Here is a 26,702-nt window from a genome sequence, read left to right on the forward strand (position 1 = left end):
TGTTTTTGAAGGAGTGGTCTCAGTTGATGTTAAAGAACAAAATCTTGTACCGGGTAACGGCGCCTCCGGACCAACCCCTCTGTTGGCAACTGGTCCTGCCGGAGGAGTATCGCCAGGCTGTACTCCAGGCCTTACATGATGATTCTGGACACTTGGGGGTGGAAAAGACCTATGGATTACTCAAAGACCGGTTCTACTGGCCCCGGATGAGGGGGGAGGTTGAAGAATACTGTAGGGGATGCAGTCGTTGCATCCGGAGGAAGACCCTGCCAGCGTTGGCGGCTCCACTGTCGCACTTGCAGAGTGCGGGACCTCTGGACTTGGTGTGTATGGATTTCCTGTCGATTGAGCCTGACACCAGCAACAACGCAAATGTCTTAGTCATCACCGATCATTACATTCGCTATGCTCAGGCATTTCCCACCAAGGATCAGAAGGCGACGACAGTGGTGAAGGTGTTATGGGAGAAGTATTTTGTGCATTACAGCCTTCCCAGGCGAATCCATAGTGATCAGGGGCGGGACTTTGAGAGCCGCCTTATCCATGAATTACTGACTATGCTTGGGGTTGAGAAATCTAGGACTACCCCTTAACACCCACAGGGAGATCCTCAGCCAGAGAGGTTCAACAGGACCCTGTTGGATATGCTCGGGACGCTGGAGATTGGGCAGAAAAGCAGGTGGAGTCGTCATATTGGACAATTGGTTCACTGTTACAATTGTACTCGCAATGATGCTACAGGGTATTCGCCCTATTATCTGATGTTCGGGCGGGAAGCGAGGTTGCCCATTGACGAGTGTTTCGGAGGTGGAGTGGGTGAATTACCTACCAAGTCCCATCTAAAGTACGTGTCCGACATGAAGAGGGAGTTACAGCGGGCGTACGAGTTGGCCGAGGTGGCGGCTACCAAACAAAATCAGAGGAATAAGATGCGGTATGATCGAAAGGTGAGGTTTGTCCAATTATTCCCGGGTGAGCGGGTCCTTTTACGGAATTTGGGACTCCCTGGTAAGCACAAGTTGGCAGATCGATGGGCGGCCAGCCCTTATGTAATAGAGAGCCAGATGCTGAACCTGCCAGTTTACCGGGTGAAACCCGAGGATGGAAAAGGGCCTATCAAGGTACTCCATCGGAATCACCTGCTGCCACTGGGTCAAGCGGTGCAGGTGGATAAGGAGCCCGAGTGGGAGGTTACGCCCAGTACAAGGACTCTGCGAGGGAGCGGAGAAAGGGAAGAGCCCACTGCTGAAGAGCGGGGACGGGTCCCTAACCTGGGAATGGATACCGATTCGGAAGAGGTCGACTCAGATGAGTGGGCTCTGTTCCCATTTACTGGTGCTCCAGTACCAGGAGAGGAGGCTCCTGGCCCTTCCCATACTGAATTGGGTGAGAGGAGGGAAGGTCTTAAGGGTCAGATGGAGAGGCAGCCAACATTGGTGGGAGAGAGGGTGGAACCCGAGCGTGAGCCGGAGAGATCTCAGGTGAGGGAGGATCCCTGTGAGGAAGGGGCGGGTCTGTCAGGTAGACCTGGGGTGTCCAAGACAGTGGGTTCGCAGGTGACGAGGGAGCCCAGTGGAGCAGAAGGGGTATGGAGATCTCAGAGGATTAGGCGCCCCCCCGGAGCGGTTAAACATATGTGGTTCCGGGAGAACCGAGTGTGATTTCTACTGTTCTGGGTAGTTATGTCACTGCTTTCTGCACCTGGGTTGGGTTTTGTGTGTTGCAAGAAGCTTTGGGGAACTCTAGTAATGCCATGAGGGCATGACATTTGCTGGTGGGGAGAGAATGTACAATGTCTTGTGTATGTTACTCAAAATGGCTTCTTTGCTTTGTTACGAGCAGGAATGCTTCTTTGGCGGAAAAGTGTTTCTCTCGCATTTGTTTCACTTTAGAATGGCTGATATGGTAATTGTATTCATTTGTTAATCAATGGGGAATGTTATTGTGTCTTGTGATGCTGGGAACTTGGGGGAGGGGTTTTCGCGGGTTTTTGGTGTGAGGGGGAGGCCGAGGAAGACGCCAAGGAAGGTGGACGTGTGCTGGACTGCTCGTAAGACCACCGGGGTGGTCCCAGGTGCGATGGTCGGATGGGTCGATTGTTTCGTTGATTGAGCTCCAACGAGTGCACTAAACAGACTGAACTTTGATAAGTTGGCGCCTTTTGTTTTTTTCCTTATATATATATTGTATTGCCTACTACTCTTTTAATTTTAGTAAACTCTTTAAAGTGTATTTCGTAACGGTATTTGTTGTGGGTTTGATACTGTTGGCGGGCGCGAGGCATAAACTCGATTCTCACAGCACCTGCGTGTACGGGAGGTGGGTTGGTGAGTTGCTGGAACTCTGTTTCCCCTAGACCAGGGGTCAGCAACCTTTACCACTGAAAGAGCCACTTGGACCCGTTTCCCACAGAAAAGAAAACACTGGGAGCCGCAAAACCCGTTTGACATTTAAAATGAAATAACACTGCATACAACGTTTTTTTGCCTTTATGCTATGTATAAACAAACTATAATGTGTTGCATTTATGAAATTGATGAACTCCTGCAGAGAAAACGAAATTACATTTCTGCATGCAACAAAAACATTTTGAACTCCGAAAAAAAGACGTTGGGTTGAAGGTTACTTTTAAGTAAAATACTCAACGTCTATTTGAGTCGTTCTTGTATTTATGAAAAACGCCAAACTTAAATTTGCCGCCAGCAGCAAACCAAAAATAACGTCAGCCAGCTGTCAGCCTGAAAAATAAAAGGACTATTTCACTGAACAATGAAAAAATATGAATATACATAAAATAATAGGCAATTAAAATATTTATCATACTTGGTTAATGGGATTTCTGCTCCTGGACCTCAGCGCACAGCGTCTGCACATCAGGGCTGTATGACGTGACCTTCATCTTTACACAGGATCGCAAGCTGTCATCTGTGAGGCATCCGCGATGTTTGTTTTTAATAAAGTTCATGTTGGAGAATACCTGCTCACATACATATGTGGATCCAAAGATCGACAGGACTCCAAGCGCATACTTTTTCATGTTTACATAAATGTCGGGCATAGCATTCCATGTTTCGAACACAAGTTTGTCCGGTTTTGGAAGGTTTTCAATATCACTCCATTTGTGATTCTGAGCAAGAACGGCCTTCTGACGGGCAACATCTTCAAGGTCTGCTGTCAAGCGTCTAAACTTGGACACCCATATGTCTTTGTCGGCTATGTCGGCCAGTTCCATCTCAAGATCAGGTTGACTCACACCTGCCAATGCAGTCGTATTCAGTAGGGAAGGATCGATGCTTAAGGGAGTGACCGGGAAGGATAATGTGTTTTTTTCCTCTCTGAACTCACAGAAGCGTTTCCCAAACGATGTTTGCATTGCGATGATTGCAGAATGTAAATACTCCGAAATTATCATGTCGTGACCTTGTTTGAACTCTCTCAAATTGGGGAAGTGAGACAAAGTGCCTTTCTGTAAATCTCTGGCAAGCACTGTCAACTTGCGCTCGAATGCCAAAACATCCTCCAACATGTGCAGGGCTGTGCGTCCTTTCCCCTGAAGAGCTGTGTTCAGCGTGTTCAGGTGCGCTGTCATGTCTACCATGAAGTGTAGCTTTTCCAGCCACTCTGGCTGTTCCAGCTCAGGAAAGGTGAGCCCTTTGCTGCCCAGGAAAGTTTTCACTTCTTCCAGACACGCGACAAAGCGTTTCAGCACCTCCCCTTTGGACAGCCACCGGACTTTGTTGTGCAGCAGGAGATCAGAATATGCGCTTTCCATCTCGTCCAGTAACAAACGGAATTGACGGTGATTTAAACTTTTTGCCATTATTTTATTGACAATCTGAATGACAACATCCATTACTTCTGTGCATTCCGGAGGAAATGTTTGAGCGCACAGTGCCTCTTGGTGCAAGATGCAGTGAAAAGTCTGCAGCTTTCTGTCCAGCGACTTCTGCAGTAAAGCCACAAATCCCTTGTGCGTTCCCGTCATATTCGGAGCCCCATCAGTAGCTACTGACACCAGATGGGTGGTCTTTATTCCTTTGGCTCTTAAACAATTCAAGACAGCCTCACAGATGTCCTCCCCCCGTGTTTGGTCTTTTAGAGGTATCAACTCAATCATTTCTTCCTGTGGCCCGGCAGAACAGCGCTATTTGTTCAATATCACCTTTGTCTTTAGACTCGTCACAGGCAATCGAGTAGGCCACAGCTGAATTGATGTCTTTAATTTGCTGTCTTGTGATGTCTTCTGCCATTTTTATGGTTCTGTCTTTGACAGTCTTTGCAGAGAGGGGCATATCCCTGATTTTCTGCACAATTTCACTCTTGTTTTTAAAGTCCGTGAATAGATGTTCTGAAATCTTAATGAAAGATTCTTTTATATATTCACCATCTGTAAACTGCTTCCCGTGCCTGACTATTTCCTGAGCGGCAATATAACTAGCGTATGTCGTTGATTTTCCAGACTTCATCCATTTCTGGAAATGATTTTTGCTCAGATCAACCTTCCGCATCAGTTCCGAAACGGCTTTTTTTCTCTCATCTCCATCCGGATATTTTTGAGCAAAGGCTGCGTGTTTACTCTGGAAATGCCTTGCGACATTTGACTTTTTGTTGTTTGCTAGTTTCTCATTGCATATTAAGCATACCGGTAAACCAGTCTCGTCAACAGTGAAAGCAAATGAATCTGTCCACGTATCATTAAACGTTCTGTTTTCTTCAGTCACTTTTCTTTTTTTAGAATTCTCCATAGTTGGCTTACCTTGGATCGAAAAATTAAAGAAATCGCGCACTGGCGGGTGTCAGGTATTGGCAGTGGTGACGTATATTAATAGCGATAAAAACACGTTGTAGCGGTGTGCTCACGCAGTCAGTAAACTGCAGTCGAATAACTTTATTCGAACTAAACAGCCTTGCTTTTAAGCCTCCCTCAACCCAGCCCCCATGGACGCAGATGCTGCAAAAGACACGTACTCACAAACCCCCGTAGGCTATCTCCCTTAGCCGGAATGCTGGCTAATTGTGAGCCGTTTCGGATGTGCCAGGAAATGTGTCGCCACACTTAGATTGTACAAGATCACCATAATCTTCAAATTTAGAATTACATTTCAAAAGCTAACAAACTAACATAAAATACATTTTAATTAAATACTGACCAATTATTTCCCAAAGCCACAGGGAGCCGCAGCACAGAGGTGAAAGAGCCACAAATGGCTCGGGAGCCGCAGGTTGCCGACCCCCGCCCTAGACATATACCAGCCTGTTGGGTAAGTGTTACAATGATATAACTTTGCAGTACAGTTCCAGCAGCGACGAGTCTGTCACCATAAAGCACTTGGGTACGGTACTGGATCTGTCATTGATATCATATGATTGCATATGATAAAATGGGACAAATTCAGCATGGTTCCCTTACGGGAAAATATTGCCTGACAAATCTGTTAGAATTCTTTGAGGAAATAACAAGCAGGCTGGACAACTGAGAATTGGATATTTGCTCTTGGATTTTTAAAAAACCGTTGACAAACCATGAGACTGCTTAGCAGGATAACAGCCCATGGTATTACAGGAAAAATACCAGCAAGGATAGCTTTTGCTCATTTAGTCTGAAAAATGGTGCCCATGTATATCGGCGACTCTCTGCGGGCTGCTTGAAATGTACCAGTTTCCCTCTTACGTAAACTCATTTTGAACTACTTTTTCTGCGAATTCCCCCTTAACAACTAACTATGAAATTACATCAATGATCTTCAGCTTTCATGGTTAAATGCGGCGCAGTAAAGTGTCAACACCAAGGCCAAAGGCCGAAAATGCAGAGGGATGAGGCCTCCTCTGCCTACCATCTTAATAAATAATGTACAGTCACTTGAAAATAAGACTGATGCTCTCAGGGCAAGGCTGCTGTATCAGAGGCAGATCTGAACTGTTTGTTGCATTGAGGCTTGGTTAACAGTGAACATGCAGCATGTAGCGATACGACCGGAAGCTTTTACGATTTTCAGAATGGATAGAACCTAAAATTCTGATAAGGAACCAGGTGGTGGCGTGTGTTTGTTTTTCCCAGTGAATTCTCGTTGGTGTATTGATGTTGGGGTTAGTAAATCACGGATAAATCCCAGCATGGATGGGAAGCATGCCAGCTGTGGATCAGACAGGCACCCGGGACCACTTGCTTCGAAGTCCGGTGCGAATGCCTCTATACCACTGGCCGGATATCAGCAGAAAAGAGAGTTCATTTTCTACAGGCGGGTGTGTGTTTTGCTGGCTTCCCGTCCTTTGTCTACTATTTGGAACAGTGAAAGTGGTGGGCAGGGAAACCGCCTTGTAATACCGAAAAACCTATTATATGGTTACATCCCCACTATATTGTTCCTGGCTACGAAGCTCTGTGCTTTGAATAGAAGGAAGTGGAATGGAACTGGCAGCAGAAGATTCATTGGGGAGTGGGTGCTTCATTCAAAGGTGGATGGAAGAGCGGGGCGGGAGAGTAAGTGCTTTAGGAGCTGCTATGAACAGGAATATCTGCACTGTGGGTTATGCAGTTCAGTAGGAATCACAATAATTTAAGGATCTCCAGAGAAGATTTCAGCTGCCTGCTTTCCTCACTCTCCCAGAGAGCAGGAGTGAAGCATACTCTATTCTGTAGGTGCTCACTCCTCATCTCCCAGTCCTTCCTTCTCACCACCTCTTCCTCCTCACCACACATCAGCCCTCACCCCCTCTCCCTCCTCACATCCCCTCTCACAGCGCGGTGCTCCCTCCTCACAACCCACTACCCTCACTGCCCCCACAACAATTCTCCGTCCTCATAGACCCTTCATAATCAATACATATACTGTGTAGGAAAGGGGGACTATGAGAAGAATGAGGGCAGCAGAAAAGGCGATGAGAAAAAAACTGAGAAAGTGAGGGGGAGGGGAGAGAGAGAAGGAGCAGAGAGAGGGAGAATGGGAGTAAGAGAGAGTGTGGGGGATGCTCTCTTTATCTCCATCTCCTTGACTACTCCCAACATCACACTCTCTCCTACTCTCGCACACTCCCCCCACTTACTCTCTCCATCACTATCGCCCCCTTGCCGCATCTCTCTTGCATCTTATCCTTTATGTGGAGTGGGATATCAGCACTGATCCATTTATGATTGGCCGCTGTGGATACGCGCAGTAACTGAAATGTTCCTGTGCACATAGCTTTTGTTGCCGCGCAGCATACCAGAAATATAGCAACTGCCTGAGCAACATTGTGTGACGCAAAGGAGAGATGTGATATTAAACGAGGCATGTAAAAGAAGTGTCAATTATGCGGAATATAAAAATGAACAGCGTTCAGCAGGTCGTTGGTTAAAAGGGGAAAGATAGATGAATTGGCTATTATATGGAATGTGATGATGTATCATTTAAACCACTAAATGAAGTAAGATGGTTTGTCAAGTCATCTTGCTGTTAATATGTCAATGAGGAGTTACAAAGCTTTGCTCCAGTATAGAGCAAAGGGAAAAAAGAAAGTTAATGAATGTAATGATTCAATCAGCAACTACTGCGAGGAAATCTACAGATGCTGGAAATTCAAACACACACAAAATGCTGGTGGAACACTGCATCTGATGCTGCCTGGCCTGCTGTGTTCCACTAGCATTTTGTGTGTGTTGTTTCTTAATTGTAAATCTCTTTGATGTGAACCTTTTCAAGTTACTTTACCTGTATACTCCAGACCTTCCCCTTTTCCATTTTCTTACAGAGGAACTCTTTGCAGTCTGCTGATTAGAGCGCATCGATAGATCTTAAGCATTTTACAATAATGTATTTTACAGAAGTTCTCACCGCTGTGACTGTGGATTACAACTGTAACCATCCTGATCGGGAATATTTCATGATTCCCACCGTAGCTGCAAAGTTAAGCTTCCTACCCCTGAGGACGCTAGGATTTGTAAGCAGGGAGCCAGTTGTCCAGAGGATAAGAATGATGAGCACATTTCCTTTAGGATAACACCATGGAGTGGGACAAACGAAGTCAAATGTGAACATGGATCTAACCGCACAACCTTCCCCAGATAAACAAGAACTTTCACATCTGGGCCCTGTAGGGAGGAGCTCCCAGGGAGTGGGACAGTTATCCCAAGGTTCAGACACAGCAATGGAGAACGAACTGTAGACAGATTTCTGGGGGATTACGGTAGAGGGACAATGCTAGGTGTGTGGTGTTCCACTGCTACTCCTGCTGCCCTCGTCTTTCCGGCTGTGCGGGAGAAGTGGGTGTTTCGTAAAGAGCTATCGGAATGGCCCTGGTGAGTAACCGCGGTGCGTTATGCAGACAGTGAACACTGTGCGCCGGTGGCAGAGGAAGAAGGTGTTTAGCGTATGTGGGTGGCATGCCGAAGGAGTGGCTGCTTCGCCCCGGATATTGTTGAGAGTTTCCGGAACAATACAACAGGAGGCAAGTAACTCGGCGGATTAATCTAAGTAATAACAGGCCAGTGAACTTTAAATGACACATCGAGAACAAATCCAGTCCAGCATTACAATATTTATTTACTTAAAGCAAAGCGTTTTTTAATGCTCGTTTTACAGTGAGATCAGTAGAGAGATGAGAGTGTGTTTAAGTGGAATTAATTTAGGACTGATACGGTAATGTGGGGAAAGAGCAGTGCAGTGGGATTAGTTCGGGGACTGATACAGGACTGTTGTAAATGGTGGAAATTGAAAGCTGTTGGGGACAGATATGGATCTGTGAGGTTTTGACATTGACAGGTGTGAGTGGAGAAAAGGACAGTGTAATTAGTTTGGGAATTGACAAAAGGCTGCGAGTGACAGCGGGGAATAGGAATAGTTTGAGGGACTGGATGCAGGCTTGGGCCAAAGTGGGGTAGTGTGGTTAGTTTGGAGACTGATGCAGACTTATGTGAATTGGGGAAACTGGGAGATATTGGGGGCAGATATAAGGCTGCGGAGAATAATCACAGCGAGGGATGTCTGAGATGGGGCATAGTGGGATTATCTTGCGGACTTCCACTCCCCCTGTACCCTCCCGTGCCCCACTGAATTAAAGATACTACAAAAGAGACACAAGCTCGGGTTGTGGAGGGGAGGGATGTTGGGGTGTGGAAATGATGGCGGAGAGGGAGAGCGGGTTGTGGGGGAGAGGAAGTCAGAATGAGGGAGAGTTGGGGAGGGAAACGGGCAATAGATTCAATGCTCTGAAAGCTGAATCTTCTGTCTGACCCTCTCCTTGAGGTGAGAGTAGGGTTGTGGGATTAGTTTGGAGACTGATACAGACATGCGTAGATTGGGGGAGGCAGAGGGATGTTTGGGGCCAATATAGGCTGAGATGAGTAATTGTGGAATGGGGATTCTCTTGGAAAATCAGATATGGAGGTCATTAAGATTCGTTTGAGGACTTTCCTTTCCTCTGCCACTTCCCCTGATGCCACTGGATAGAAGTTACTTCTAAAGAAGCACCAACTATGGTTGTGAAGAGGAGAGAATGTAGGGTGAGGAAATGACAGCAGGGTAGGAGAGTGGATTGCGGAGAGGAGGAGATGCGGAGTGCTGAGGGGTGGATTCGAGGCTCTGAAAGCAGAATATCTGTCTCTGTCCTCAACTGTTGACCCCCTTCATGCCCAGCAAGTTGATGTAACTGCCATCAAAATGCAACACTCTAGAGTACAGTCGCCCACAATACCAGCAGCAGGGTGATGAGGAGAGGGTGGGTATTAATGGCAGAAGCAGTGTTATTGTCCGTGACTGTCAATGTGGTGCGTGCTAGAGTGCTCTGCCGCGGAGTGCTGTGAGTTTGTGTGGTGGACGATGATGTAGCTGTCCCTGGTGTCATAGGGTTATCCTGGAATCCATTATTACACTGGTTTTCCTGGCAACAGGTGACATTGCTGCGTCTCATACCAAATAATACATTGATGGTCTGCTCATTGCAGAGTGATTCCGAGGCACAGCCCTTGGTGATCTGGCTGGTGTTGCCTATGGTGGGAGAAGGAAACAGGATGTCCATTAGCCACTTTCTCACGAGTCAGGTCAACAAACAGCGCTCATGAGTTCTTTCCCTCAAACCAAATGAGCAGGAATGACGGGCTCTGAACAGGAAATGTTTCATGGATCCACAATGGGACCACGGCTGTTTAGGATCTATATCCACTATTGGGCTAAAGTACTTAAGGATAGGTTCGTAAGTTTTCAGACAATACAAAGATTGGTGGTCTTCTGGATAGTGTAGAAGTCTCCCAGTGATACGCACAAGCTATTCGGCATATGTTGGAAATCAAGAGTAACACATACAAAATGCAGGAGGACGATTTTGGAAAATACCCTGCAACAGAATCGGTTGACTGGTTATAATTTTCCATAGATGCTGCCTGGCTTACTGAGACCCTGGACAGATAAATGGCAGCTGGAGTTACTCCAGGCAAATGCAATGTGTTGAACTCTGGGTGGTGAGATATAAAGAGACGGAGATAGAAAGGACAATGGCAGGGCCCTCTTCAGCATTAAGATGCCCAGTGATTTTAACGTCCACATCCATGTTCATTGAATGTGGTTGCACTGGTTGATATGGCAGTAAAGTTGACGTGCAAGAGTCCGGAAGCATCGTTGCATTTTCAAAAGGCTGCGTCTGGAGCATTGCATTAAGTTCTGGTCATTCTGTCATAGAAACAATGTGAAGACAATGGAGAGCATGGAGAGAAGGTTCACCAGGATGCTGCCTGGATTGGAGACTGTGAGATACGAGGAAGGATAGGACACACTTGGGTTGCTTTCTCTGTAGAGTCAGGAGCTGATGGGACATCTCATAGATGTTTATGACATTATCAGAAGCATTGATAATGTATACAGCTGGCATCATTTTATCCCAGGTTAGAAATATCCATTACCAGAGGGTTGCATTTAAAGTGAGAGAGGGGAATGTTCACAGGAGATGTACGGGGCACTTGTATTTTCTACAGAAAGAGTAGGGGCTGCATGGGATATACTCAGTGATGCTGGTGGAACAGAGCACTGAGACGTGTCAAAGGGCTGTTAGACATATCAATGAGCAGAGAATCCAGGCATACGGGCACTATGTCGGCAGAATGGATTGGATGTCATTAGACTAATGTCGTTTGCTAATACATTGCAGAACGAGGGACCTGATCCTTTGTTGTACAAAATACCAGGTTGTCAATAGAAGATTGCAGAGAGAGCAGAGAACCCAAAAGATGGGTGGATTGACCAAGTGGTGTAACTTCAGCGGTGTTGTGGATGGACGTGGTGGGGGTAGGGTGGAAGGACAGAACTTACCGATGATACTTGTGGCGTGAATACAACGGTTCTGTTCCCCGTGGCAACTGACAGCGGCCATCGATTGGTTACACGCAGTTTCAGTTAACGTTAAACAACCCTCGCATTCCAGACCATTCAATGTCATATTCTCCTTCTCTGCAAATGGAATGCACACCATCACTAGAGCATGTCCTATCTCTTGATATTCAGTGATGTCCCCACTTCGCTTGCTTAGATGATCTCTGCTTAGAGACTGAGCCATACGTGGTACACTCAATCCTTTCCCCATCGCTAGGTTCTCAGTGTGGGTCAGAGAGGGGAGTCCTATGAAGGTTGACCAATAAGGACCCTCCAGTCTAAAGGGACCAGTCAGGATGTGATAGGGCACTTTCCACTTCCTGGGTGGGATTCTCCATGCATTCAATTGGGAGTATTATATATGCCCCCTAGTAGCAGCAGAGAAATCGAGGAGCAGATTGGGAGGCAGATTTTGGACAAGTGCAAAAATGACAGGTTTGTTATCATGGGTGACTTTAACTTCCCTAATATTGATTGGTACCTGATTCGTTCCAATGTTTTAGACGGGACAGGAAGTGAGTCCAGGATGGATTCCTGTCACAATGTGTTGACAGGCCTACTAGGGGGAATGCCATACTAGATCTAGTATTAGGTAATGAACTGGGTCTGGTCACAGATCTCTCAATGGGTGTGCATCTGGGGGACAGTGATCACCGCTCCCTGGTCTTTAACATTGTCATGGAAAAGGATAAAATCAGAGAGGGCAGGAATTTTTTTAATTGGGGAAGGGCAAATTATGAGGCTATAAGCCTAGAACTTGCGGCTGTGAATTAGGATGAAGTTTTTGCAGGGAAATATACTATGGAGATGTGGTCGTTATTTTGGGATATCTTGCAGGATGTTAGGGACAGATTTGTACCAATGTGGAAGATAAAGAATGGTAGGGTGAAGGAATCATGGGTAACAAGTGAGGGAAAATCTAGTCAGGTGGAAGAAGACAGCCTACATGAGGTTTTGGAAGCTAAGATAAGAGGGGTCTATTGAGGAATATAGGGTAGCAAGAAAGGACTAAGGCATTCTTCAATTATGTGAAGAATAAAAGGATGACAGGAGTGAAGATGGGACCGATTAGATAAAAGTGGGAAGATGTGCCTGGAGGCTGTGGAAGTGAGCAAGGTCCTCAATGAATACTTCTGTTCGGTATTCACCAATGAGAGGGAACTTGATGCCGGTGACGACAATATGAGTGAGGTTGATGATCTGGAGCATGTTGATATTAAGGGAGAGGAGGTGTGGGAGCTCTTAAAATACATTAGGATGGATAGGTCCCCGGAGCTTGATGGAATATTCCCCAGGCTGCTCCACGAGTCGAGGGAAGAGATTGCTGAGTCTCTGGCTAGGATCTTTATGTCCTCGTTGTTGACGGGAATGGTAGCAGAGGACTGGAGGGAGGCAGATGTTGTCCCCTTGTTCAAAAAGGGTAGAAGGGATAGTCCGGGTAATTATAGACCAGTGAGCCATATGTCTGTGGTGGGAAAGCTGTTGGAAAAGATTCTTAGATATAGGATCTATGGGCATTTAGAGAATCATGGTCTGATCAGGGACAGTTGGCATGGCTTTGTAAAGGGCAGATCGTGTCTATCAAGCCTGATAGGTTTCTTTGTGGAGGTGACCAGGCATATAGATGAGGGTAGTGCAGTGGTTGTGATCTACATGGATTTTAGTAAGGCATTTGACAAGGTTCTATATGGTAAGCTTATTCTGAAAGTCAGAAGGCATGGGATCCAGGGAAGTTTGGCCAGGTGGATTCAGAATTGGCTTGCCTACAGAAGGCAGAGGGTCTTGGTGGAGGGAGTACATTTGGATTAGAGGGTTGTGACTAGTGGTGTCCCAGAAGGATCAGTTTTGGGACCTCTACTTTTTGTGATTTTTATTGACGACCTGGATGTGGGGGTAGATGGGTGAGATGGCAAGTTTGCAGACGACACAAAGATTGGTGGTGTTGTGGATAGTGTTGAGGATTGTCGAAGATTGCAGAGAGACATTGATAAGATACAGAAGTGGGCTGAGCAGTGGCAGATGGAGTTCAACCTGGAGAAGTGTGAGGTGGTGCACTTTGGAAGGAGAAACTCCAAGGCAGAGTGCAACGTAAATGGCAGGATACCTGGAAGTGTGGAGGAGCAGAGGGATCTGGGAGTACATGTCCACAGATCCCTGAACATTGCCTCACAGTTAGATAGGGTAGTTAAGAAAGCTCATGGAGTGTTCACTTTCATAAGTTGAGGGATAGAGTTTAAGAGTCTTGGAGTAATGATGCAGCTCTGTAAAACTCTGGTTAGGCTACACTTGGAGTGCTGTGTCCAGTTCTGATCGCCTCACTATAAGAATGATGTGGAAACATTGGAAAAGGTACAGAGTAGATTTACCAGGATGCTGCCTAGAGTATGCATTATGATTGGAGATGAAGGGAGCTAGGGTTTACTCTCTGCAGAGAAGGAGAATGAGAGGAGACATGATGGAGGTGTACAAGATATTAAGAGGAATAGACAGAGTGGAGAGCCAGCGCCTCTTCCCCAGGACACCACTGCTCAATACCAGAAGACATGGCTTTAAGGTAAGGGGTGGGAAGTTCAAGGAGGATATTAGAGGAAGGTTTTTTACTCAGAGAGTGGTTGGTGTGTGGAATGCATTGCATAAGTCAGTGGTGGAGGGAGATACACTAGTGAAATTTAAGAGACTACTAGACAGGTATGTGGAGGAATTTAAGGTGGGGGTTTATATGGGAGGCAGGGTTTAAGGGTCGGCACAATATTGTGGGCAGAAGGGCCTGTACTGTGCTATACTGTTCTATGTTCAACATCCGCCACATTATGGTGCTGCCCTCTACAGGTCAGGGGTTGAGTGGGACTTTCTTTAATTCCCTGCGTGAGTGCACTACATAAACACACAAGACATGTGGCACTGTCTGGTATAAAGCAGCCGGCTCGATCAGCAGCGCACCCTCCCAAAGATTGGCTGCAGGCAAAAAGATGGAACAGAAATGGCCTTTTCTGGCTGGTTGCTGGTCAGTAGTGGTGTGCCAGAGACGCCGCTGTCGAGACCGCTTCTTTTCATGTTGTATGTCATTGACTTGGGAAACGGAATGGAATTTTTTGTGGCTAAGTTTGGGGAGGATCTGAAGATAGTTGCAGGGACATGTAGTAATGTGGAAGCAGAGAATCCACAGAAGGACAAGCAAGTTAGGGGTGTTGACAAATGGGTGGCAGATAGAAGATAATACAGGAATGTGTATGGTCATGCACTTTGCTAGTAGGAATGAAGGTGTATACTGTTATCTCAATGGAGAGAAGTTGTCTCAGAAGTCAGAGATACAAAGGGACTTGAGAGTTCTCCTGCAGGGTTCCCTAAAGGTTAACTTGCAGATTGAGTCGGTGATAAGGACTGCAAATGTAGTGTTGTCATTCATTTTGAGAAGACTGGAGCATAAAAGCAAAGGGGTAAAGCTAAGGCTTTACAAAGCATTTTTTGGACCGAACTTGAGGTATTCTGTGCTATTTTGTGCCCTTTTTCTAAGAAAAGATGTGCTATCATTGGAGAGCGGGTTCAGGAAAATGATTCCGTGAATGAAAGTGTTTACACATGAGGAGTGTTTGATGCCTCTGGGTCTGTACTCGTCTGAGGTTTGAAGAAATACTGGAGAATCTCTTTGAAACCTATTGGATGTCGAAAGGCTTAGATAGACGGGGTATGCAGAGTCTACTTTTTATGCACCAGAGGATGATATTAGCAGCGTCTCCATCCTGAGTCTGTACGGGATGCAAATTGAGAACAGATCTGCCTTAAATATTGTCAGTACTGTTGGATGGACAATGAGGATGGAGTGCAGTTTGAAGGTTGGTGAGGAGGGATCGCCATGGTGTGGAAAGGGTGGTGACGGGCCGAAGAGGATCTGCTGGTGGACTTGTTCCTGGGCCTGGCCAAAATGGCTATTCACGTGTTTATGCGGCGATTTTCAAGGGCTCTGCCAGAGCCAACACCCTGCTCCTCTTCTGAGGATACGTTCGTGCCCGGCTGTTGATGGAGAGGGAGCATGCGGTCACAATGGGTACAGTGGTGAATTTCTAGAAGCGGTTTCATCTCCCCCTGCCCCGGAAAATTAACTGTTTTATAGATAATATATAGCAATATTTTAATTTGAATTTTATCACTGTCTTGCAAATATTGAATATTTGTATTTTGTGTACTTCATGTGTAAATAAAGGTTTATCATTTTTTTAAAAGGAAAAAAGGACAGGGTGCTGAAGGAGTGCACTTGAGGTGAGAGCGCTCGCTGCAGCTGATGCGATGAGAAAGAGGCACACAGAGAGTGCCAGTGAAGAAGGAGTGCCATGGTGTGAAAGGGTCGGCGCGGAGGGATCGTCATGTTACGGGTTCTTGCTGTGTATGAAAAGAAATTAGAACGTCTGTACAGAAAGGGTCAGTATCAATTATTTGACAGCATGCGGCATGTTTTTGCAAAGCGGCAGAAAATGTGAGGGAGAGAAACAAGAGAGTGTGAGGGAGAGGGGAAGTGGGGGTCGCGAAGGAGAGATGACAGCAGAAAGGGGTGGAGAGAAAGAAAAAATGGCGGTGGAAAAATGAGGGACAGCGAAGAGAGCGCGTGTGGACTGTCCTAGCAACTCTGTACCTGGTTCCACCTGACTGTTGCACAGGTCCGAGTTACAACAGGCAGTGTGCACGAAGACGGAAGTCCGGCCGCTGTTGAAGGAGATGACATCGGTGCAGATTCCGCAGCCAAAAAGCGTTCGCTGGACCTCAATGAATCCTGTGGAGACATCTCTTAGCATTACACTAGCCCCTGGTACATCCCGTCGTGCTCCCAACACCTATCCAATCTCACCGTCTGACATTCCCTCACAGTCCTCCTGCCCACTTCGTCTCTCAGCTCTCTCGCTCTTCCTTCCTCACCCCGTCACCTTCTCACTCTCTCCCTGACCCGTTTGCCCCCTGTTCAATTTGACCACCTCAATATCCCTTCCCCCACTGCTCCTCCGATGACTCTATCCGCATCTGCCATCTCAATCTCCTGCCCTTCCTTTTCTCTCCATCGCCTACTTGCCCCCAACCCTCCCCTGACCCTGCTCCTTTCTCTTCTTATCCTACCTTCGCCTTCCCCTCGCACAGTCCGCCAGTTTTTCTTCTCGATCCCCCTATGATGTTGTCCAAGTTGCATGCCATCTTGGACAATTACTCCCATCCACTCCATAAAGTACTGGTTAGGCGCAGGAGTACATTCAGCCAGATCCTCATTCCACTGAGATGTAACACTAAGCGTCATAGGAAGTCATTCCTGCCTGTGGCCATCAAACTTCCCCTCAGATTGTGAGCCAGTAGGTTGGTCCTGGATTTATTTCCACTTGGCATGATTAACTTATTATTATTTAATTATTTATGGTTTTATATTGCTATATTTCTATAGTATTCTATAGTAAATTGGGTGGCTGTAACCAAACCCAATTTCCCTCGGGATCAATAAAGTATGTCTGTCTGTCTGTATCCATTTCCTCATTATTGTGTCTATTCACTTCTTTGTTCGCTTGCCAGTGCCATGCCCACCCCTCAATTGTCCACTCTGCCTGTTATACTCCAAATAGCTGTTGGGTGGTCCTGGTACTACCTGAATTCGGTAAAAGCAACTTTGTCCGGATGGTGATGGTGATGCAAGTAAGGTTCAAGGTGTCGTTACAGGTGACGTTTCTCTGACCCAGGCCGCAGTTCTCTCTGGAACTGTCGCAGGCATAACACTGGAGAGAGTGGCCTGAAGTGAGGAAAGGAGTCAGGAACATACTGTTAGAATACGTCCTCAGATGCTCCTGAGATCTCTCACGGCCAAATGGCCGTGAAAACCCACCAACTTCCCTCTCACTCCTCTCTCCCTATAAGCACTCCACCCAATCCCCTCTCCCACCCTCTCTCCCTTGAAACAATCCACTAGCTCCCATCTCCTATCATCACTCCCCAGTCCCACACTCTCTTCTCGATATCCTTCCCCCAAACCTCAAACATCATCCCGTCCCTTTAGCCTACCTCTACCCCTTAGCTCCCCACTCAACAGCCACCACCAACACTATTCGTGGAGTTACAATTTGAACAAATCTGTGCACAGAGCTTCCTCTAACTGTGTCTACACCCATTTCACTCTGTAACACCATCCTGCCCCTTCACACTTCCCTCTCACTGTGAACCCTTTTGGCCCTAAAGACCTCCCTATCTCTGTAACCTACTCCAATTTCCACACCACGGTCTCTGAGCCACTCACCCCCATGCATTTCACAGAGTAATTGTATGATGTTGCCATCCGTCCATTGGAAGAAACCCTATCCCCGTTGCTCCCCGCTTTCGGGTAGAATAAACCCTAGATGATATGCAATCCTACCGCTTTCAGAATCCTGACTGTTCGGCAAACCCCTCACCCGACCCCCAACTTCGTTTAAATTCCACAAAACTGCTACACTACTGCATAGCATCTTTTAAAAAGAAGATTAAATGTGGTTGGTCTGGGATGGTTATTAATGAAAGACCCAACCAATAATGTAGAGAAGGTGGGGCGGATGTGCTGCATGGTCCAGGCTATTGGTTTTTGTCATCCACATACATCTCGCACCGAAGAACACAGCACACAGCAGCTCTGGGAGCTGCAGTTCGCTGTAATCGGCCACTGGAAAGTGACAGTAATAGGTAATTAACCCACAGTAAAAGAAGCAATAGTGGACAAGGACATGTTGGAAGAACTGAATACGTCTTCACTGTGCAAAACACTAGCAGTATGCCGCAGGCTCTGGGATGTCAGAGGGCAGAAGTGAGTGAAGTTGTGGTTGCTAGGGAGATGATGCTTGGGAAAGTGAATGTTCTGAAGGTAGTTAGGTCACCCGGTTCAGATAATCTACACCCCAGTGTTCTGATAGAGGAGGCTAAAGAGATTGTGATGGCATTAGTAATGATCTTTCAAGAATCAGTGGATTCTGGCATTTTTCTGGAGGACTGGAAAATTGCAAATGTCACTTCACTCTTCAAACAGGAAATTGTAGGCTTGTTAGTCTGACCTCAAAGGTTTGGAAGATGTTGGAGTCATTGCTAAAGATGTGGTTTCGGGATACTTGGAGCCACATGATAAAATATGGTGAAGTCAGGATAGATTCCTTCCACTGGAATTCTTTGAAGAAACAACAAATAGGACGTGGAAAGCAGAATATGAGGATGTTGTGAACTTGGACTATCAGAAGGCCTTTGATAAGATGCCACACACGAGTCTGCTTCATAGCTTTAGAGCCCATTGTATTACATGAAAGATGCGAGCATGGATAGAGCATTGGCTTATTGGCAGAGAAGGAATAAGGGGAGATTTTTTTTCTCTCAGGTTGGCTGTCGGTGACTAGTGGTGTTCCACTGATGTTGTATTCGAACCACTTCTTTTTACATTATATACAATGATTTAATTGAGGGAATTAATGGCTTTTCTTTCTTTTTACAATATTTTTATTCAGAAGGAAAAAAAAAACAAGATTTACAGAGTGCAACACATAGATACATATCAACATAACTTGTGTACATTCTTATATTGTAATAAAATTGATCAAAATGTTATAGCATAACACATAAAGGTATACCACTCTGTAATCAAAAATTTAAAGATAGGTCATACATCATAAAAGATTTTTTTTTATATAAAAAAGTCAACCCCCTACCAACTACCAAAGAAAAAAGCTGATGAATGATAATGGATAAATTAGAAAAGAAAACATATTTGCTTAAGAAGAGAAGATAAAAATATACATAAAAGTCTGTGTACTGTTAAACTTTATAAATTGGAAAAATAATTTAGGAGAGGTCTCCAGATATCATAAAAAGACTGTTTCAATTTTAAGACTGAGCAGCGGATCTTTTCAAAATTTAAATAAGACATAATATCACGTAGCCATTGAAGATGTGTAGGAGGGGTAGACTCCTTCCATTTAAGCAAGGTTGCTCTTCTTGCTAAAAGAGAGGTAAAAACTAAAACCTGTAGGTTAGAAGTATTTAAAGTTATATCTTCATCTACAATAATACCAAACAAGGCAGTAAGGGGATTTGGGTCAAATTGGACCCTAAAATGTTGTGAGTAGTTATGGAATACTTCCCGCCAAAACTTTTCAATTTTAGGGCAAAACCAAAACATATGAATTAAAGAGGCATCAGCTGAGTTGCATTTATTACAAAGTGGAGAAACATTCGGATAAAAACTTATGAACCTCTTTAAATTGTAAAAGAGAATGATGAGAACAGAAAGATGATTTATTAACTCGTTTAAGAATTTTATTCCATCTATCATCAGAAATCTGACAACTTAGGTCATCCTCCCAAGCCTTTTTTTATTTTATCTAAAAAGTCTTGTCTAGATTCAATCAACAAGTTATAGATACCGGTAATAGAACCAATAACAAAAGGTTTTAAATTTAAAAGATCGTCCAGTAAATTTTTATCGGAACCTATAGGAATAGTAGTAAATTGGAAAGGTGAGAAATCTCTAACTTGAAGGTATCTGTAAAAATGTGATTTGGTGAGTGAAAATTTAGTTGACAATTGGTCAAATGAAGCAAGAGATCCTGAGATAAACAGGTCCCAAAAACACTTAATACCTAGTTCATCTCAATCCTTAAAGACTTTGTCAGTCATGGAAGGGATAAAAAAGGTAATCAAGGAGAATGGGAGATGATAATGAAAAATTCGCTTAACCAAAACATTTCCTAAATTGAGACCAAATCCTTAAAGTTTGCTTAACAATTACGTTATCTGTTATTTTATTTGCTGAAAAATATGATCCAAGAAGAGAGAGAACAGAGGATTTTTTTTACAGAATTAACTTCTAAGGAGACCCATGATGGGCAATCTTTACTATAAATTTAATAAGACCAGAAAGTAATATTCCTTATATTGGCAGCACAATAGTAAAACCTAAAATTGGGTAGGGCTAATCCACCCATATCTTTATTTCTTTGTAGGTAAACTTTACTTAAACGAGCTTGCTTATTATTCCAAATATAAGATGTTAAAATTGAATCTAAAGAATCAAAGTAGGTCTTAGGAATAAAAATAGGTAAGGCCTGAAAAAGAGATAAAAATTTAGGAAGAATCTTCATTTTAATCGAATTAATTCGGCCAATTAGAGATAAAGAAAAAGGAGACCATTATGCGTTTTTTTCACATAATTCAGTAAGGGGTTTAAGTTTTCTTTAAATAAATTCTTGAAGTTTTTAGTAATTGTTACACCTAGATATGTAAATTGACTTGTAGCAACTTGGAATGGAAATTTGGCATTTGATGACATTAGGTCATTTAATGGAAATGACTCACTTTTATATAAGTTCAGCTGATATCTTGAAAAAGAACTAAACTGGGAAATTAAAGAAAGAACAGAAGGCAAAGAAGTTTCAGTGTTAGAGATAAAAAGTAAAATATCATCAGCGTATAATGAAATTTTATGAGTCATACTTTCCCTTAGTATACCAGAAATGTCCTTAGATTCTCGAAATGCTACTGCTAAAGGTTCTATAGCTAAAGCAAAAAGTAAAGGACTAAGAGGGCAACCTTGTCTAGTTCCCCGCTGTAATTTCAAGGGCTTAGAAATTTGAGAGTTAGTAATAACCTGAGCGGTAGGAGACAAGTAAATTAATTTAACCTAACGAATAAAATTAGGCCCAAAATCAAACTTTTCTAAGGTCTTAAAAAGATAATTCCACTCAATCCTATCGAAGGCTTTTTCTGCATCTAAGGATAATATACACTCTGATTTTATTTGGATGGTGAATATATCACATTCAGTAACTGATGTATATTAAAATGTGAGTAATGATTTTTAATAAATCCTGTCTGTCATGTGATATAATTGATGGTAAAATATTTTCAAGTCTTCGACTAAGATTTTGGATAAGATTTTTGCATCAACATTTAATAAAGAGATCGGTCTGTATGAAAAACATTCAGCTGGATTTTTATTTTTTTAAGAATAAGGGAAATAAAGCTTCATTAAAAGATTGAGGGAGTTTAGCTGATTTAAAGGATTCTGATAAAACAGAGGATAAATATGATGTAAGTAACATAGTGAAAGTTTTATAAATCTCCCCAGGAAAGCCATCAGGTCCTGGGGTCTTACCAGAATGTAAAGCACGTATAGCCTCAGTCACTTCTTCATTGGAAATCGGCTGATCTAACTGGTTAGGCTATCAGCAGACAATGTAGGAATGTTAATATTACTGAAGAAAGCATTCATATAGGTATAATCTAAAGAAGAGTCAGACTGATTCAACTTAAGATAAAAGTCTTTAAATACGTTGTTAATTTCAGAATGATCAGATATCTTAGTACCATTGTCTTTAAAAAATTTTGTGATTTGACGATTAACTGTAAAAGGTTTTAAGCGATTGGCTAATCCTGTTCTATCCCCGTGAATGTAAAATTGAGTTTTATCTCTCAACAGCTGTCGTTGAATTGGGTAAGTCAGCAGAAGATTATACTTGGATTGGATTTCAATCCACTTATTATATATAGTTGGATCTGGAGATAGGGCATACTTCCAATCAAGATCTTTTAATATCACTGCTAGGACAGACCATTCTTTATCAGCTTTTTTCTTTATATAGGTAGAGTAAGAGATAATTTCTCCACGAACATATGCTTTAAAAGTGTCCCAGACCATAGTACCAGTGGTATCTCCTTTAAAATTTTCTTTAGAGAAAAAAGTAATAAGGTTTTCCAAAAACTTTAGAAAATATTTATCAGATAACAATGATAAGTTAAAACGCCAACTTATATTTGATACAGAATGAACAGGTAATCTTAAAGCCAGACACACAGGTGCATGGTCGATCAAAGCAATCTCCTTATAATCACAGGATCGAACCAGTGGAAGCAAATTTCTATCTAAAAAAAGTAGTCAATCGGAGAGTATATATGATGAACCTGAGAGAAATATGAATATTCCTGTTCTTGGGGGTGTAAAAAACGCCACATGTCGAGAATACCACGTTGAAATAGAAAAAAATTTAAAAAATAGGACTGTTTTATTAGTGACAGCGGTTTTACTTGAAGAGCAATCTAATATAGGGTCAAGCCAAAAATTAAAATCTCCACCCATTACTAAGGAATACCAATTCAAATCGGGCAGAAAAGAGAAAAGACGTTCAAAGAACAAAGGGTCATCTGTATTTGGAGCGTATACATTCGCAAATGCGATTAGTTTATTCTCAAGACTACCCAAACCAATAACAACACGCCCATTTGTATCAGAAATTAGATTATGTTGAATAAATTATACATTCTGATCAAACAGAATAGAAAGGTCTCTCGATCTAGATTGAGAGGATGAGTGAAAATGTATACCCTTCCATCCTTTGAAAAAGCGTGAAATATCATCTTTACGAATATAGGTTTCTTGGAGAAAGATTATACGAGTTTTAAGTTTCCTGGTATAAGAGAAAATCTTACTTCGTTTAACAGGGTTATTTAGAGCTTTCACATTAAAGCTGAGTATATTAATTTAAAAACCCATCAAGTATCCTTTAGTAATGTATAAAAGGTAATCACAGACATGTAGATAGCGAATAAATAAAACAGTAAAAACCTCCAATCAGCTTTCTGGAAGAACCCTTTTCCCCAGTCTCTCCTGCCAAAGAAAACAATCAGCCAAGAGAGACTGAAAACTACTTCTAACGTTCCCAAACCAAAACTCCGGTGTCTCCAAAAATATATATATGTATAGCTGTGCTGAATAAACGATTGTGAATATATGTATACAAAAACAAAATATCAAAATAAATAAGTTCCTATTTACGAGAAAAAAAACCATGGGAAAATTTAACTCTTCGTCTCGGTGAAAAGGAAAGACAGATAAGGAAAATCAATAAGTAAAACAACATATACTCGCGGGTGCAAAAAAAGGGGTAAAGAAACAAATAGAAAACAATTAGAAAGGGAAGCGGTTTAGATGACTTCCTACATGACTAATTTAAGGCATTCAAGGGAGAAAAAAAACAAAATGACAAAATGTAAAATAATGAAAAAAAACAAAAACCAGCAATAGAATATTGTATACTATTGAAAAGCAGTAAAAGACCGAAAAGTGTATAAATAATCAAAAGACAGGAAAAATCTGAATGAATTTAAAATAAAGCAAAACACCCTTTATTTTCATTCCTCAGTAATTACTACAGGTACACCCTACATAATTACTTTCAGTCAAATTACTAAAAGGAAAATAAAAATAAAAATAACACTGAGAGAATGTAATGTTTTGTTTAAAAAGAGCTGCGAGAAAGTAACATTAGAGGACCCATATAAAGGCGGAAAAAAACAAGAGAAAATGAATTCAAAGGCAACACGAGTGAGGGTTTCGGCCCAAAACGTTGTTATTACCTCCTCCCATAGATGTTGTCTGGCCTGCTGAGTTCTACCAGCATTTCGTGTTTTTTTATTTGAGAAAATGAATGCAGTCTGCCTGTATATTTTGTATAGTTTGAAAGATATCAAGGCGCCAGTTACTTAATCAAACAAATGATTACAACTTCGTAAAACAAAGAAACCTTGTTATCAACAAAGCTTGAACAAAGCTATCAACAATTACTTGATTGAACACCTGAAATTAAAACATTTACTATAAAGCAACTCAAGGTTGAATTTAAGCATGGGGACTATGTAAAAATGTCTTAGCTCCTTTAGGCTTCATAAACCAAGAAACCTTATTATCAGAAGTAGTAACCTTGAGTTTACACTGATCTTTGAGAGAAAGGCAACAGCCAAGCTTAAAAAGATCAGACATGACCTCTTTAAAAGCCTGTCTAGCTCTTAAAACTTCCGTTGGATAATCTTGAACAATCCGAAACTGTTGATCACGAAATTGTAATATGCGTTTCTTCCTTGATTCACGAAGGATCTGTTCTTTAATCTGATAGTCATAAAAGCGAATGATAATAGAGCGAAGTTTGGCAGGATCCCAATTAGGCGGGGTAACTCGGTGAACGTGCTCAAATTTTGGTAGTTCCGATAGTATATCAGGGAATAAATCTTTCAGCATTTGAGCACACAAATCAATAGGTTGGTTACCCTCCAGTTTTTTAGGAAACCCAAGAATTCTGATATTGCACCTTCAGTTCCTGGTCTTCAAATCTGTCAGTTTCTTCAGTAACGCGTCGTATTTTTTAACTTGTTCCTTAGAAATTTTCTTGAAACATTCGGTATCCTTCTGCAACACCGGCAGAGATTCTTCGTGTAGCTTAATACGAATTTCATGGTCATTCACATCTGTTGTATACTTCAAAGTTTCCGATTAAGCATTTTCAGTTCAGAAGGAATTCTGTAACAAGTCATCCAGTTTATCCAATTTTTCGAGTCTCTCTGACATTTGTTGAGACATTTCAGCCAAAGTCTCTAAAGTAACCTCTTTTCTAGAGTGTTTTCTGCTCATGGTGCTCTCACCGAGATAGGTTTAAACAGCAAAGTAAGCGAATAATTTCCGAGCACGTAACTACTGCAACCTACTCAATTACAGCCACCGGAAGTCGTCACCACCAACGGCTTTTGGCCATGTTTGTTGATGATATGTGGATAGCTGAGGAGTCAGGTATGTTTGTGGACATACAGAGACTACAAAAGGACTTGATCAGAATATGAGAATGGACAAATAACTGATAGATGAAATACTGTGTCGGGAAATGTATGAAATAAAAGGGTAGACTTTCTTTCTGAATGGAGAGAAAATTCGAAAATCTGAGATGCAAAGGAACTTGGGAATCTTCGTGCAGGATTCCCTAAAGATTAATTTTTAGGTTGCGTCGGTGGTGAGGAAAGCAAATGTGATGTTAGCATTCATTTCATAAGGACTGGAATATATACGAATAAGTATGTAATTTTGAGGCAATATGAGGTACCAGTGAGGCCTCCGATGAAGTATTGTGAGCAGTTTTGAGCCCCTTGTCTATAAAAGAATGTGCTGACATTGGAAAAGATTCAAAGCAGTTTCAGGAAATTTATTCCTGTTTGAAAGACTTATCATATGAGGAGCGTTTGATGGCTCTGGGACTTTACTCACTTGAATTCAGAAAAAATTAGGAGAATCTCATGGAAACTAATCCAATGATTAAAGTTCTCGATAGAATGGATGTCTAGAGTATATCGTCTATGCTGGGAGAGTCTAAAACCAGAGGACACAGCCTCAGAATACAAGGTCGTCCTTTTAGAACGGAGATGAGGAGGAATTTCTTTAGCCAGAGAGTGTGGAATCTGTGGAATTCGTTGGCACAGGTGGCCGGGGAGGTCAAGTCATTAGGTGTATTTAACGCAGAGTTTGATAGATTCTTGGTTATTTAAAGGCATGAAGTGATATAGGGAGAAGGCAGGAGATTGAGGCTGCGAGGGAAATGGGTCAGCCATAATGAAATGGCGGAGTAGACGCGATGGGCCAAGTTAATTAATTGTGCACCTATATTTTGTGGTCCTGTGGTCTTAAGGGATAGAAGACAAATCCTTCCCAAATAGTCGCTGGCCCTCCGCACCCGGTTCGAGTCAATTTAATCTTTGCGGAATTGTGTACCCATTCCCCGCCCCCTCTCCCCCCCCCCCCCAAAAAAGAACAATTCCTGGGGCTGAAAAAAAGCTACTGCACAAAACGCTAAGAACACTTGCCAGTCCGGGCAACTGCACGAGAAAGGCATCTGAGCTCCGGGACCTGTCGCTGAAAAATTCAACCGATAATCTTTGACTTAAAGCCGTTCCTTCCCCTACTGGTGTCCCAGCTGATGGAGGGGAATGGGCCTCTCGGCTGGGGCTGGAGCGGAGAAATTTCCTCACCGTCAGCCGCACGGGGAACTCGCTGAAAAAGCTAGGTAGCGCTTGGGGTGACCGTACGATGCCGGAGCACTTTAATCAGCGCGACAGATCCCAGTGTCATTCCGAGTGGAGCCCCACACCTCTTCCCTTAGAGGAGCACAATAACACAGTTAACAGCGGGGGGCATCGTAAGAAGACAATTCCCAGAGCAATGGGCACTAGGACATCCCGTTCAAGAAGGTTCTCGGGATCCACCGAGCACCGAACGGAGAAGGTCACTTCGTGTGCGATCGTCAACACCGTCCCCCCATGTCCATTCTCAGGAATGGACAGGAGCTCGATACGCTCTCGACCCCGGGGAAAGTTGTGAGGTGCGAAGGCGGGTGCAGTTGACTTACCCTGGGCGATCAATCCCAGAAACAGGGCGAGTGCCAGCAATGTCCTCATCATTGCGTGCAACGCAGCAACATGCAACTGCCGGCTTAGGTCCTGTTCCCTATTTCAAGGCGTCCTCAGATGGGAAGGTCATCTTGCTGGTGGAACACGGTGCTAGCCTATGGCTGGATCCGC

The 26,702-nt window shown here is 43.3% G+C and overlaps 1 protein-coding gene across 1 annotated transcript; it reads right to left on the reverse strand.

Annotated features, from left to right (window-relative positions):
- Positions 1 to 10,665: 10,665 nt before the first annotated feature.
- On the reverse strand, positions 10,666 to 26,612 carry LOC132394901 (phospholipase A2 inhibitor gamma subunit B-like). Its single transcript, XM_059971288.1, has 4 exons — positions 26,531 to 26,612; positions 16,954 to 17,094; positions 15,964 to 16,101; positions 10,666 to 11,414 (listed from the first exon to the last, which is right to left on the reverse strand). The coding sequence occupies exons 1-4, from the start codon at positions 26,580 to 26,582 to the stop codon at positions 11,089 to 11,091; spliced, it is 657 nt and encodes a 218-aa protein (XP_059827271.1). The 5' UTR covers positions 26,583 to 26,612; the 3' UTR covers positions 10,666 to 11,088.
- Positions 26,613 to 26,702: the final 90 nt, after the last annotated feature.

Source organism: Hypanus sabinus, chromosome 1 (assembly GCF_030144855.1).
Source record: "Hypanus sabinus isolate sHypSab1 chromosome 1, sHypSab1.hap1, whole genome shotgun sequence".
Lineage (NCBI taxonomy): Eukaryota > Metazoa > Chordata > Chondrichthyes > Myliobatiformes > Dasyatidae > Hypanus > Hypanus sabinus.

Excerpts from the sequence above, each read along its gene's own strand:
- LOC132394901 (XM_059971288.1), bottom strand. The coding sequence starts at position 26,582 with ATGATGAGGACATTGCTGGCACTCGCCCTGTTTCTGGGATTGATCGCC. Across the intron at positions 17,095-26,530 it reads TCTGGGATTGATCGCCCAGG|GCCACTCTCTCCAGTGTTAT; the intron begins GTAAGTCAACTG and ends TCCTCACTTCAG. Across the intron at positions 16,102-16,953 it reads GTTGCTTTTACCGAATTCAG|GATTCATTGAGGTCCAGCGA; the intron begins GTAGTACCAGGA and ends ATGTCTCCACAG.